The sequence below is a fragment of the Oncorhynchus keta genome, chromosome 6 (assembly GCF_023373465.1).
Source record: "Oncorhynchus keta strain PuntledgeMale-10-30-2019 chromosome 6, Oket_V2, whole genome shotgun sequence".
Classification (NCBI taxonomy): domain Eukaryota; kingdom Metazoa; phylum Chordata; class Actinopteri; order Salmoniformes; family Salmonidae; genus Oncorhynchus; species Oncorhynchus keta.
The window spans coordinates 7,709,210-7,724,340 of NC_068426.1; the positions used below are offsets into that span (position 1 = coordinate 7,709,210).

Consider the following 15,131-nt stretch of genomic DNA (forward strand, 5'->3'; position numbering starts at 1 on the left):
GAAGCGGCGCAGGTCCTAATCCAGGCACTTGTCATCTCCCGTCTGGATTACTGCAACTCGCTGTTGGCTGGGCTCCCTGCCTGTGCCATTAAACCCCTACAACTCATCCAGAACGCCGCAGCCCGTCTGGTGTTCAACCTTCCCAAGTTCTCTCACGTCACCCCGCTCCTCCGCTCTCTCCACTGGCTTCCAGTTGAAGCTCGCATCCGCTACAAGACCATGGTGCTTGCCTACGGAGCTGTGAGGGGAACGGCACCTCAGTACCTCCAGGCTCTGATCAGGCCCTACACCCAAACAAGGGCACTGCGTTCATCCACCTCTGGCCTGCTCGCCTCCCTACCACTGAGGAAGTACAGTTCCCGCTCAGCCCAGTCAAAACTGTTCGCTGCTCTGGCCCCCAATGGTGGAACAAACTCCTCACGACGCCAGGACAGCGGAGTCAATCACCACCTTCCGGAGACACCTGAAACCCCACCTCTTTAAGGAATACCTAGGATAGGATAAGTAATCCTTCTCACCCCCCCCCCTTTAAGATTTAGATGCACTATTGTAAAGTGACTGTTCTACTGGATGTCATAAGGTGAATGCACCAATTTGTAAGTCGCTCTGGATAAGAGCGTCTGCTAAATGACTTAAATGTAAATGTAAATGTATTCCATAGTTCATTCCATAGGACTTTCATTCCATAGTTCATTCAATAGTTCATTCCATAGGACTTTCATTCCATAGTTCATTCCATAGTTCATTCCATAGGACTTTCATTCCATAGCGGCGCTGGGGAGACTGGCGGCGCTGGGCAGACTGGCGGCGCTGGGCAGACTGGCGGCGCTGGGCAGACTGGCGACGCTGGGCAGACTGGCGGTGCTGGGCAGACTGGCGGCACCTTGCAGACTGACAGCTCCTTGCAGACTGACAGCTCCTTGCAGACTGGCAGCTCCTTGCAGACTGACAGCTCTTTACAGACTGACAGCTCCATGCAGACTGACAGCTCCTTGCAGTCTGGCAGCTCCTTGCAGACTGACAGCTCCTTGCAGTCTGGCAGCTCCTTGCAGACTGGCAGCTCCTTGCAGACTGGTAGCTCCTTGCAGACTGGCAGCTCCTTGCAGACTGGCAGCTCCTTGCAGACTGACAGCTCTGGCTGCTTCATGCAGACTGACAGCTCTGGCTGCTTCATGCAGACTGACAGCTCTGGCTGCTCCATGCAGACTGACAGCTCCTTGCAGACTGACAGCTCCGTGCAGACTGACAGCTCCTTGCAGACTGACAGCTCCTTGCAGACTGGCAGCACCTTGCAGACTGGCAGCTCCTTGCAACTGACAGCTCTGGCTACTCCATGTAGACTGACAGCTCCTTGCAGACTGACAGCTCTGGCTGCTCCATGCAGACTGACAGCTCTGGCTGCTTCATGCAGACTGACAGCTCTGGCTGCTCCATGTAGACTGACAGCTCTGGCTGCTCCATGTAGACTGACAGCTCCTTGCAGACTGACAGCTCCTTGCAGACTGACAGCTCTGGCTGCTCCATGCAGACTGACAGCTCTGGCTGTTCCATGCAGACTGACAGCTCTGGCTGCTCCATGCAGACTGGCAGCTCAGGCTGCGCTGAACAGGCAGGAGACTCCAGCAGCGCTGTAGAGGAGGAAGGCTCTGGCTGCGCTGAACAAGCGGGAGACTCCGGCAGCGCTGGAGAGGCGAGGCGCACTGGAGGCCTAATGCGTGGTGCTGGCACTGGTGGTACTGGACCGAGGACACGCACAGGAAGCCTGGTGCGGGGAGCTGCTACCGGAGGGCTGGGGTGTGGAGGTGGTACCGTGCAGGCGCACTGGAGCTCTTGAGCACCGAGCCTGCCCAACCTTACCTGGCTCGATGCCCACTCTAGCCCGGCCGATACGAGGAGCTGGAATATACCGCACCGGGCTATGCACCCGCACTGGGGACACCGTGCGCACCACTGCATAACACGGTTTCTGCCCGGTCTCTCTAGCCCCCCGGTAAGCACAGGGAGTTTGCGCAGCTCTCCTACTTGGCGTAGCCCTACTCCCTGTGAGCCCCCCCCAAGACATTTTTGGAGCTGACTCTCGGGCTTCCTTGCCAACCGTGTTCCCTCATATCGCCAGCTCCTCTCTCCGGCTGCCTCTGCTCTCCTCGCTGCCTCCACCTGTTCCCATGGAAGGCGATCCCTTCCCGCCAGGATCTCCTCCCATGTGTAGCAACCCTTGCCATCCAATATATCATCCCATGTCCATTCCTCATTGCGCCGCTGTTGCTGCCTTTGTTGCTTCTCCTGCCTGTTGACACGCTGCTTGGTCCGTTTAGGGTGGGTGATTCTGTAACGGTTTTCTAGGTGTGGTGAAGGAGAGTCGGACCAAAACGCAGCGTGTAGATTGCGATCCATGTTTAATGAACAAAAAAACGAAACACGAATCTAAATTACAAACACTACAAAACAAAGAACGTAACGAAAACCGAAACAGCCTATACTAGGGAAAACTAACACAGACAGGAACAAGGACACTAAGGACAATCACCCACGACAAACTCAAAGAATATGGCTGCCTAAATATGGTTCCCAATCAGAGACAACGATAAACACCTGCCTCTGATTGAGAACCACTCCAGACAGCCATAGACTTATCTAGATCACCCCACTAGCTACAATCCCAATATATACACACCAAAACCCCAAGACAAAACACACCACAATACAAAAACCCCATGCCACACCCTGGCCTGACCCAATACATAAAGATAAACACAAAATACTTCGACCAGGGCGTGACAATAGTAGCTATTAAGATAGTTGATATGAAGATAGTAGCTATTAAGATAGTTGATATGAAGATAGTAGCTATTAAGATAGTTGGTATGAAGACAGTAGCTATTAAGATAGTTGGTATGAAGACAGTAGCTATTAAGATAGTTGGTATGAAGACAGTAGCTATTAAGATAGTTGGTATGAAGATAGTAGCTATTAAGATAGTTGGTATGAAGATACTAGCTATTAAGATAGTTGGTATGAAGATACTAGCTATTAAGATAGTAGCTATTAAGATAGTTGTTATGAAGATAGTTGAGAACAATTTGACAAAGACTTGAATCCAAGTTTAGAATATTTACCATAACTAACATAGGCCTTGAGCATAGCTCTAACGTGTAACCCACAAGTATATTAAACACACATACAGTATGAAACATACAGACTATATGGTTTTATAAACTTGGTGGATCGAGCCCTGAATGCTGATTGGCTGAAAGCCGTGGGATATTACGTTGTATACCACAGGTTTATTTGTACTGTTCTAATTACGTTGGTAACCAGTTTATAAGAGCAATAAGGCACCTCAGTGGTTTGTGCTATATGGATAATATACCACGGCTAAGGGCTGTATCCAGGCACTCCGCGTTGCGTCGAGCTTAATATCCCTTGGCCGTGGTATATTGGCCATATACCACACCCCTTCGTGCCTTATTGCTCTTATAAACCTGTGGTATACAATGCACTTATATTCTTTCTTGAGCACAAAATGAAAAGGCAACGAGTCATCTAATAGTGAAATGGTTATTTAAGCAAAAATGCCCGAGGGGGTGTGGAATACGGCCAATATATATAAAACAAATCACAATATATTTTAAGTTTTAAAAGCTACAACAAAAATCTTCTTCCAGCAGACGACAGGTTCTTCCAGCTCATACTGTAGATCATTTTATTTTATTCCCTTTTTCAGCCTCCTTTAGGCCCCACTTTTCACCTAAGCAGGACTTCCATCCGCTTCACCCCTAACCGTTCTAACTTGGGGATTTCCAGATCAAGCTAACATCCTTAATGTACCTTATTATAAACTGTAACTTTTAAACATTCATTCTTAAACATTATTCTTCCTTAGCCCACTCAATTACAGTCTTACTCTAACTCAATGTATCACTCCCATTACATATTTAACTTCCACCAATTTAAACATTTCATCATTATAACAGTTCGACATTATAACCTTCTAAGCTTTAACGAACCTCGTCTATATGCATCGTACCTTAAAGCAAACAACATTATAACCTTCTAAGCTTTAACAAACCTCGTCTATATGCATCGTACCTTAAAGCAAACAACATTATAACCTTCTAAGCTTTAACGAACCTCGTCTATATGCATCGTACCTTAAAGCAAACAACATTATAACCTTCTAAGCTTTAACGAACCTCGTCTATATGCATCGTACCTTAAAGCAAACAACATTATAACCTTCTACTGCTTTTGGAAAAACCTCGTCTAAATGCATCGTACCTATAAAGCAAACAACATTATAACCTTCTAAGCTTTAACGAACCTTTAACTATATGCATCGTTATTTATGTAAAGCAAACAATCATTATAATCCTAATCATTATTTAACGTACCTCGTCTTTATTTATGCATTTTTCTATTTTTTCAATGTCAAACAACATTTTAACATTGTTAACCATGTACTGCATTCCTCTATTCACATTTTAATATCTTTCACTATACATTTCCCCCAATGCTTTCAAACTTTAACATTTAACATATTCAACCTAATCATTATTTATGTAAATTATTTATCCTAATCATTATTTATGTAAATTATTTAACCTAATCATTATTTATGTAAATTATTTATCCTAATCATTATTTATGTAAATTATTTAACCTAATCATTATTTATGTAAATTATTTAACCTAATCATTATTTATGTAAATTATTTAACCTAATAATTATTTATGTACATTATTTATCCTAATCATTATTTATGTAAATTATTTAACCTAATCATTATTTATGTAAATGTGTCTCTAAAATGTCACAGAGAACTGGACCTTAGGCCACTGCTCTTGACAGCCTTATTGCTTAATTATAAAATGGGTGATTCGAGCCCTGAATGCTGAGTGGCTGACAGACGTGGTATATCAGACCGTATAGCACAAGTATGACAAAACAAGTATTTTTACTGCTCTAATTACGTTGGTAACAAGTTTATAATAACAATAAGGCACATTGGAGGTTTGTGGTAAATGGCCAATAAATGTATCCAGGCATATACCTTACGGTGGTATATTGGGCTGTATACCAGGCACTATGCCATTTAGCAGACGCTTTTATCCAAAGCGACTTACAGTCATGTGTGCATACATTGGCCTGGGAATACCCACACCCTCTGGCACCATGCTCTGCTTAGAAGAACCATAAATAACCATTCATTTCACTATTGGATGACTCCTTGCTTTTTAATTTTGTGCTCAAGAAAGAATATAAGTGCTTCTGTTAAATGACAGGTTCCAGATTTGATTGCTTAAGTGTAGACCATGCTACAGTTTAAATAATGAAAAGTTTTGTTTTTAGAATTATTTTCTGCTTTTCCCTTCTATTCAGTCTATTCAATTTGTATTAAAACTCTCTGTGGAAAATTGCCGTAATAAGCAGTCGCAGTAATACATTTGAATCTGTTGTAGAGGTGTTTTCTCCATGTGTTCAGCAACCCATTGTCGTTTGTTCACCTTTCCATTCAATACTTTATGGTTTACTTAAAAAAAATAAAAAAAATGTAGATATGGCCTGTCTTTTAACCAATATGCATATACACAAAATTAGCATATTGTACATCATTTTGGTCTAACTTGGACATTAGCTAACAAAAATCCCTTTCTCAGACAGATTAAATCGCTGACTACTCAGAAAGACACTTCTGAACAATAAGCACTTTAACCTGTGAGGATCTGACATTCTTAGGCAGAGATATTGGAACCAAGGGGACAAGAGTCGACGCTCTAGTGGTAGATTGGGCCCATTCATTACCCAGATCATTGTTTCAAAAGATTGATGATTGTGGATCTCAAATTGCCCAAAAGAGGTCGCCATTTCGCCATTAATTTATTTATTGCGCCAACTGTCTCTCTCTCTCTCTCTGTCCCTCTGTCTCTCTGTCTCTCTGTCTCTCTCTCATTCTCTCTCTCTCTCTCTCTCTCTCTCTCTCTCTCTCTCTCTCTCTCTCTCTCTCTCTCTCTCTCTCTCTCTCTCTCTCTCTGTCTTCTCTCTCTCTCTCTTCTCTCTCTGTCTCTCTCTCTCTCTTTATCTCTCTCGCATTCTCTCTCTCTCTCTCTCTCTCTGTCTCTCACAATGAAAGGTTATAACACGAAAGCTTAACATCAGTATTCTAAACACTCATCCTTAAGTCAGGATTTTGTGTTAAACGCTCTCCAACAAAGCTTTCTCTGCCCTTCACCTTGTTCTGAACACCTACAAAACAAAGGTCATGTGGATTGGGAAGAAGAATGCCCCTCTCCCCACAGGTGTGATTACTACCTCTGAGGGTTTAGAGCTTGAAGTAGTCACCTCATACACGTACTTGGGAGTTTGGCTAGACGGCACATTGTCTTTCTCTCAGCACATATCAAAGCTGCAGGCTAAAGTTAAAGCTAGACTTGGTTTCCTCTATCGTAATAGCTCCTCTTTCACCCCAGCTGCCAAACTAACTCTGATTCAGATGACCATCCTACCCATGCTAGATTACGGAGACATAATTTATAGATCAACAGGTAAGGGTGCTCTCATGCGGCTAGATGTGTCTTTACCATTCGACCATCAGATTTGTCACCAGTGCTCCTTATACAGTAGGACACATCACTGCACTCTATATTCCTCTGTAAACTGGTCATCTCTGTATACCCGTTGCAAGACCCACTGGTTGATGCTTATTTATAAAACTCTCTTAGGCCTCCCTCCCCCTATCTGAGATATTTACTGCAGCCCTCATCCTCCACATACAAACACCTGTTTTGCCAGTCACATTCTATTGAAGGTCCCCAAAGCACACGCATCACTGGGTCGCTCGTCTTTTCAGTTCGCTGCAGCTAGCGACTGGAACAAGCTGCAACAAACACTCAAGCTGGACAGTTTTATCTCCATCTCTTCATTCAAAGACTCAATCATGGACACTCTTACTGACAGTTGTGGCTGCTTTGTGTGATGTTATTGTTGTCTCTACCTTCTTGCCCTTTGTGCTGTTGTCTCTGTCCAATAATGTTTGTACCATGTTTTGTGCTGCTACCATGTTGTCCTGCTGTATGTTGGGATGCTACCATGTTGTTGTTATTTTGTGTTGCTACCATGCCGTGTTGCCATGTGTTGCTGCACAAACAATACTATTTAAACAATATAATTATGGAGATAAACTCATGTTCCTTTGAAACATTAATAAACTACAGTATTTCTCACATGTTGGTATTTTGAGTTTGTCTCTATAATTATATTGTTTATATTTTTTTAAAGTATTGTTTGTGCATTGCCAGTCAGGGCAATTATCGTACCATAATATGCCTGTCAGACAGACATACAGTAGTTCACAGGTAATCTGTACTGTACTGTACAATATACACTGAGTGTACAAAACATTAAGAACACTAAGAGCACCTACCTACCTAATATTGAGTTGCACATTAAGAACACCTACCTAATATTGAGTTGCACATTAAGAACACCTACCTAATATTGAGTTGCACATTAAGAACACCTACCTAATATTGAGTTGCACATTAAGAACACCTACCTAATATTGAGTTGCACATTAAGAACACCTACCTAATATTGAGTTGCACATTAAGAACACCTACCTAATATTGAGTTGCACATTAAGAACACCTACCTAATATTGAGTTGCACATTAAGAACACCTACCTAATATTGAGTTGCACATTAAGAACACCTACCTAATATTGAGTTGCACATTAAGAACACCTACCTAATATTGAGTTGCACATTAAGAACACTTACCTAATATTGAGTTGCACATTAAGAACACCTACCTAATACTGAGTTATACATTAAGAACACCTACCTAATATTGAGTTGCACATTAAGAACACCTACCTAATATTGAGTTATACATTAAGAACACCTACCTAATATTGAGTTGCACATTAAGAACACCTACCTAATATTGAGTTGCACATTAAGAACACCTACCTAATATTGAGTTGCACATTAAGAACACCTACCTAATATTGAGTTGCACATTAAGAACACCTACCTAATATTGAGTTATACATTAAGAACACCTACCTAATATTGAGTTGCACATTAAGAACACTAAGAGCACCTACCTACCTAATATTAAGTTGCACATTAAGAACACCTACCTAATATTGAGTTATACATTAAGAACACCTACCTAATATTGCGTTGCACATTAAGAACACCTACCTAATATTGAGTTGCACATTAAGAACACCTACCTAATATTGAGTTGCACATTAAGAACACCTACCTAATATTGAGTTGCACATTAAGAACACTAAGAGCACCTACCTACCTAATATTGAGTTGCACATTAAGAACACCTACCTAATATTGAGTTGCACATTAAGAACACCTACCTAATATTAAGTTGCACATTAAGAACACCTACCTAATATTGAGTTGCACATTAAGAACACTAAGAGCACCTACCTACCTAATATTGTTGCACATTAAGAACACCTACCTAATATTGAGTTGCACATTAAGAACACCTACCTAATATTGAGTTGCACATTAAGAACACCTACCTAATATTGAGTTGCACATTAAGAACACTAAGAGCACCTACCTACCTAATATTGTTGCACATTAAGAACACCTACCTAATATTGAGTTGCACATTAAGAACACCTACCTAATATTGAGTTGCACATTAAGAACACCTACCTAATATTGAGTTGCACATTAAGAACACCTACCTAATATTGCGTTGCACATTAAGAACACCTACCTAATATTGAGTTGCACATTAAGGACACCTACCTAATATTGAGTTGCACCCCCCCACACACGGGAAACTGTTGAGTGTGAAAAACACTCCCAGCAGCATTGCAGTTCTGTACATAAACTGGTTAACCTGGCACCTACTACCATACCCCGTTTAAAGGCATCTAAATATTTTGTCTTGCCCATTCACCCTCTGAATGGCACACATACACAATCCATGTCTCAATTGTCTCAAGGTTTAAAAATTCTTAAACCCGTCTCCTTCCCTTCATCTACACTGATTGAAGTGGATTTAACAAGTGACATCGATAAGAGATCCCAGCTTACACCTGGTCAGTCTATGTCGTGGAAAGAGCAGGGGTTATTGTGTATACTCAGTGTATATTCCCACGGTACACATGGTTGTCATTGTACACTACTGAGTGTACAAAACATTATGAACACCTGCTCTTTTGTATGACATAGGGTGAATCCAGGACAGGTTAATATACATCTGATGGATGTAATAATGCTTGTCTTTTAAACCCACAAAAACAAAACATCCATCAGCCAATCAGCTATTCAATCAATCAAATCTCTCCTCCCATCTCCTTCTATTTTTTTTTATTTTTTTTATTTCACCTTTATTTAACCAGGCAAGTCAGTTAAGAACAAATTCTTATTTTCAATGACGGCCTGGGAACAGTGGGTTAACTGCCTGTTCAGGGGCAGAACGACAGATTTGTACCTTGTCAGCTCGGGGGTTTGAACTCGCAACCTTCCAGTTACTAGTCCAACGCTCTAACCACTAGGCTACGCTGCCACCCCTACTCCTATAAGAAGTATATGACCCTTTCACAGATTACATCTGTACATTTTAAAAGATAGAAATAGACACATGATGCATCACTTGGACAGGTTGTCACTTGCCTGCATGCCAAAGGACATCCTATTCTATACACTAAGTTTGACCAAATCAAAAACAATCAAATCAAATGTTATTTGTCACCTGATTCGTAAAACAGCATTGTGTAGATTAACAGATTCACTACAAAAAAAAATGTTGTTCAGATTGTCTGGGAGTGGTCTGAGTTGTGGGGAACTGAAAACTAGCTGTTATTGGCAGAGAGGTTTGGAACTCTCTTATTGGTCTATTAACCCATTTCCCACCTGGTGATGTCACCAGGCAGGCCAAAACTCCATCCCAACAAAACAGGTAAATTCAAAAAAAAAAAAAATTCAAGCAACACTTACACTAAAATGGCATTTTCATCAATTTCACAATTTCACAGTATTGTTCCAACTTCATAGTGTGTAAATATATTTATACAACGGGTGGGTCTAATCTTGAATGCTGATTGGTTAAAACCGCATTTCAGACGGTGTCTATTCCACAAGTTACCACTGGCTAAATCAATTACGTTAAAATGCCTATTTACTCTGTTCCATCTGACAGCGCAAAACACTGTCTCATCAGCCCAGCCAGGCAATTTATATACTTAATCTCCACTATAAAAACCATCTAGACATTATCTCACATTTCTTTTACACTAACTTTAGTTTTCAACAGTGGAGATTTGTATAAACCTTGCTGTCTGTCTCTCTGACATTTACAACGTTGTTTCAATATTCAAATTCGATCTCCAGCTGTCCCATAGTGTCGGGAAGCGGAACTAGACAGACAGGCAGGCAACGTTTCTCAGCCAGTCGAAATCACGAATCAGCGGGCAAGAAAAGTGGTCGTGAAATAAAGGCCTGTTGCTTGTTGTTGTATGGCGTAATGGTGCCCTCTTTTGGGCAATTTGAGGTCCACCCTCAATCTTTTGAAACAATGATCTGGGTCGTGATTGGCCTAAATCCAGTGGTGGAAAAAGGACAACATTTTCCTTACTTGAGTAAAGGTAAAGATAACTTAATAGAAAGGCCATTAAAAAAACAAAAACACAACAAAGTTCAAATGGGAATACAATGCCAGATATTTGGTTTATTTATACAACAATGTAATGTGTTCTCACTTTGCTTTATCTTAAAAGCAGAACCAAAATAACTCGATTGCAGTTGAGATTACATTTAAAAAGTACATGGTGCAAGAGATCAACGCTGTTGGAGATTCTGCACAGATTATTACAGTAATGGTGAAGATCTCCACCGACCTGCGACCTTTGTACGCTATCTTGAACATGCATGCTTTGATTATATAAAGACATTTAAAGCTACAGTAACCTCAAAATATGGCCATGGATGTGTACATTAGTATGTCAAATAACCTTCACTTTAGGATATTTACTGTATTACAAAAGTCATATTGAATTCTGTTTGGTTGAAAACGTAACCAAATATCCATCCACATTTGAAGGAGATTATCTTCTTCTTGGATAGTTTAATCTGTGCCACTTACTAAGGGATGGATTCAATAACATCCACAGGGTGGTTGTTGTATGGAGGTGTCGGAGGTGGAACTGCATTAGAGCTGTCAAATCCACAAGTGGCTCGTTGCCTTGCCTCATCATAGACACTGCAATGAAACCACTATAAACCGACAAATCCAACACAGCCAAAAACTTGAATTCGACTGCTAGGCTATAAATCCGCTCCTCCAAATGAACATTTAAACATGCATTAGCCTAACATATGTTTGTCTCAAAGATTAAGCCATGCAAGTCTAAGTACACAGGGCCGGTACAGTGAAACTGCGAACGGCTCACTGGTTTGACATCAACAGTTTGACACTTGACAGTTATTTCTAACATTGATACAGACTACACTTAATACTTCTAAGGAAGGGAGTGGTTTGAGACACACCAAAGCAGCCACTTACCTACAGTATGTATCAGCTCATACTGTAGATACAGCTCCAACACCGTCAAAACATCTGCTGTGGGGATGTCGGCCAACGATGGTTAACGCTCGATCTGATTGAATCTGGGCATTCGTTTGGTTTTAATTCCAGTTTGTATTCAGGCCCTCCATCTCAACCAAAAAATCTAAGTTAATAAAGAATAGGACTAAATCAAACACATTTTAAATAAAGTAATATTCATTTAACTTAGATTTTTTGGTTGAGATGGAGACATGAATCCAATATATTCATGAAAATGTTAAATTAAATTTGAAAAAAGGGTTCCAAAAGGGTTCTGCTGCTGTTCCCATAGGAGAACCCTTTTTGGTTTCTGGTAGAACCCGTTTTGGTTCCAGGTAGAACTCTTCATGAAAGGGTTCTACATGGAACCCAAAAGGGTTCTGCTGCTGTTCCCATAGGAGAACCCTTTTTGGTTTCTGGTAGAACCCGTTTTGGTTCCAGGTAGAACTCTTCAGGAAAGGGTTCTACATTGGAACACAAAAGGGTTCCACCTGGAACTTTGCAAATACTATATAGGCCTAAATAGTCTCATTGATGAAGTATTATTCTACAGTGTTTAATTTGCTCTTTTAAACCTACCCTTTGAAATGACTTCCATAGCAACAGTGAATGTATTTTGTTTTTAATTGGAGAGCTCTCAATCATTCTCACTAGGGGAGCAACTTTCGGGACATGTCCCCCCCCCACGTTCTGAAATTGCATTTTTGTCCTGGCCAATTTTATAATTGGAATGTGATACAAAACAGGCAACGGTTTGCTTTAGGACCATGCGGACGCCTCCAAGCGGTCGGGTAGGCTGTTTGGAGTGTTTATCTCGATTAAAAATATATAAAAAATAATAATAATAATAATTATGCCCCCCCCCCCCACTTCTAAAACCAAAGTTGCGCCCCTATCGGTAATAGTTTGTAACAAATATCAAAGCAAAGCTGGGCTTGTTTAAATCCCTGGATGGGAGACCGAAGGGATAGCTGTAGATAGACCAACTCTCCAGTAGGAGGTGCTGCCCGACCCATTGCTTTTCTGTCTGCGAGTGAATATAACGTTAAAGATCTGACATTTTTCCAAAGGTAGAAATGTAACATATTTTACAAGGTTTGTCTATGTTGAAAATGTGTTACAATGATGACATAATCCTGTGATTGAAATTCCACCTCAAAACAACAGTTGATGACTTTTTGCAAATTCAATGTATTTTTATACGTAGATTCCACCTCACAATACGTTGACAAATGATGTTGAAAAACCCCCCCCAACATAAATTCAACCAGTTTGTGCCCAGTGGGCATGTACAGTACACAGACATGTGACCACGGGTAAGAATCTTCTCATCATGTAAGATTAACAGACTCCACAAAGAAGAAAGTCCACGTCCCAACATGGCCCAAAGAAGTGTACTACACAGGGAACAAAAGGGCCATTTGTGACACACACACAACCAATGGGAGCTAGATTATTAAACAATCACACAGTTCAGTTGCTTATGTACAAGCAAACAAACAAACAAACAAACAAAGAGGTTTGTTGATAAGGAGTCCATATGTAAACAGGTCCTACATCCTCCCAGTCCCAGCATTTATCGGCGCTACATGGCACGGTTGGGGTCCATTCATTTATCGGCGCTACATGGCACGGTTGGGGTCCATTCATTTATCGGCGCTACATGGCATGGTTGGTGTCCATTCGAACTGAAGGCATTCGAAAAGGGCCATCTATTTGAAATTGCTTCTCAAGAAACTATAAGTGAAAGCTGTTTATTTCTAAAGTTCAAATTCAAATAACTTCCTGAATTGACTACCTTCAATTCGAATTGGCTCCAACCCTGCGACATAGTAAGTACTGTAGTGGATGAGGTGGGTGAGGTGAATTTCTCCCATACTGTACAGTGAAGAGCTTGGAGCTTTGAGCACAAATCAATATTGTCCCTAAAGAGCAATCCATTTGCAGCAGTAATAGTCTGAAACAGCCCTCTCCAGGGCAGCCCTGGTCTTAATGGTATTACATGAATGGTTAATTAAGAAGTAGTCCTCTAGTCCTCTGGCTGGAGCTGCAGGGAGGTGTGGAGAGAGGAGCAATAGATCAGTCAAATATCCCCTCTCCTTCCCCAGGTGGAGAGATGCCTTCATATCTCAGTCAGTGGGATTCAGGGGGTGGTAAAATGAATACTGTCCTTCCTCTTTACTCCACTCTCCCCCTTTCTACCCACAGTCAGGATCCAATGAAATTCTGGGCAGATATGAAGGGGGGTGGTAGTATGTCTCTCCCTCCTTCCCTCACCCATAGCGAGGGTCCATGTCAGTAGGTAGACTGGGGGGTGATAGGATGTATTCCGTGAGGCCTCCATGTATGATAGAGGAGGTCAGGCTCTTCCTGTTCTTCTTCATGGTCGACCGCCTCTGCCAGCGACACAGCAGCACCTCCACCTGTTAATTGTTAAACCGATGACAGAAGAAAGAAATCAATCATTTCATATAAATTCTCAGATCGTTATTGTAAAAGCGAACGTGTTCTCAATGACTTAACTGTTTGCAGTTGTTTTCTGTGGTTAAACGTACTGTCTGTATAATTTGCATCTCAGTAGTAATAATCATGTTATGGGTTAGGGCTGATAGATTGTACATTACTGTTTAACATCTTTACTTTTTTTTAGATACAATTCTATACTCCTAGTATAAATAGATGGTTTTTATATAGCCTTAGAGATTGAAAGAAGTGTTAGGTTTTAAGCTCTTTGTGTTTGAGAAGTGTAATTATGTAGTGGACTGCAGCAGATTGTAGCAATGCGTACTCCCTATAACTCAAGGCCTCTTCTGACTGATGAGAAGACCTGCGATATGCTCGGAGAAGCACTGAGAAATACTGGGTGATGGAAAAGTACTGAAACACATCTTAGTGGAATGGAGGGGGTGAGAGCTCAGGGTATAAGGCGGCAGGTAGCCTAGTGGTGTCACGCCCTGACCTCAGTTATCTATGTTTTATGTATTATTTTGGTCAGGTGTGTGTGACGAGGGTGGGTATCTGTGTTTTTGTCCTGTCTAGGGTTTTTGTAATTCTATGTTTTTTTTTGTATGTCTAGGTATATGTAGGTCTATGGTGGCCTGAATTGGTTCCCAATCAGAGGCAGCTGTTTATCGTTGTCTCTGATTGGGGATCCTATTTAGTTTGCCATTTTCCATTTTGGTTTTGTGGGTTATTGTCTATGTGTAGTTGTGCCTGTCAGCACTCGTGTCTTATAGCGTCACGTTAGTTTGTTGTGTGTTTTCTTCGTTTGAATAAAATACCATTTTATTCTTATCACGCTGCGCCTTGGTCTCCTTGCTATGACAAGTGGATAGAACGTTGGGCCAGCATCCGAAAGGTCGAGGTAAAAATCTGTCGTTCTGCCCCTGAACAACCCACTGTTTCCCGGTAGGCCATCATTGTAAATAAGAATAAGTTCTTAACTGACTTGCCTACTTAAATAAAGGTTAAATTAAAATATAATAATATAAATGGACACTGTCCTGAATGTATGTTCTCCGCTGAAGGGTGTAATAAATCTAG

At 41.3% G+C, this 15,131-nt stretch overlaps 1 protein-coding gene across 1 annotated transcript in view; it reads right to left on the reverse strand.

Moving 5' to 3' along the window:
• Positions 1–10,692: 10,692 nt before the first annotated feature.
• The window catches only part of LOC118385715 (relaxin receptor 2-like), a 297,386-nt gene continuing 292,947 nt past the window's right edge, over positions 10,693–15,131 (reverse strand). Inside the window, exon 22 of the mRNA XM_052520430.1 lies at positions 10,693–14,011. Within this exon, the coding sequence (XP_052376390.1) occupies positions 13,862–14,011 (150 nt within the window). The 3' untranslated portion in view covers positions 10,693–13,861. The remainder of the gene's footprint in view (positions 14,012–15,131) is intronic.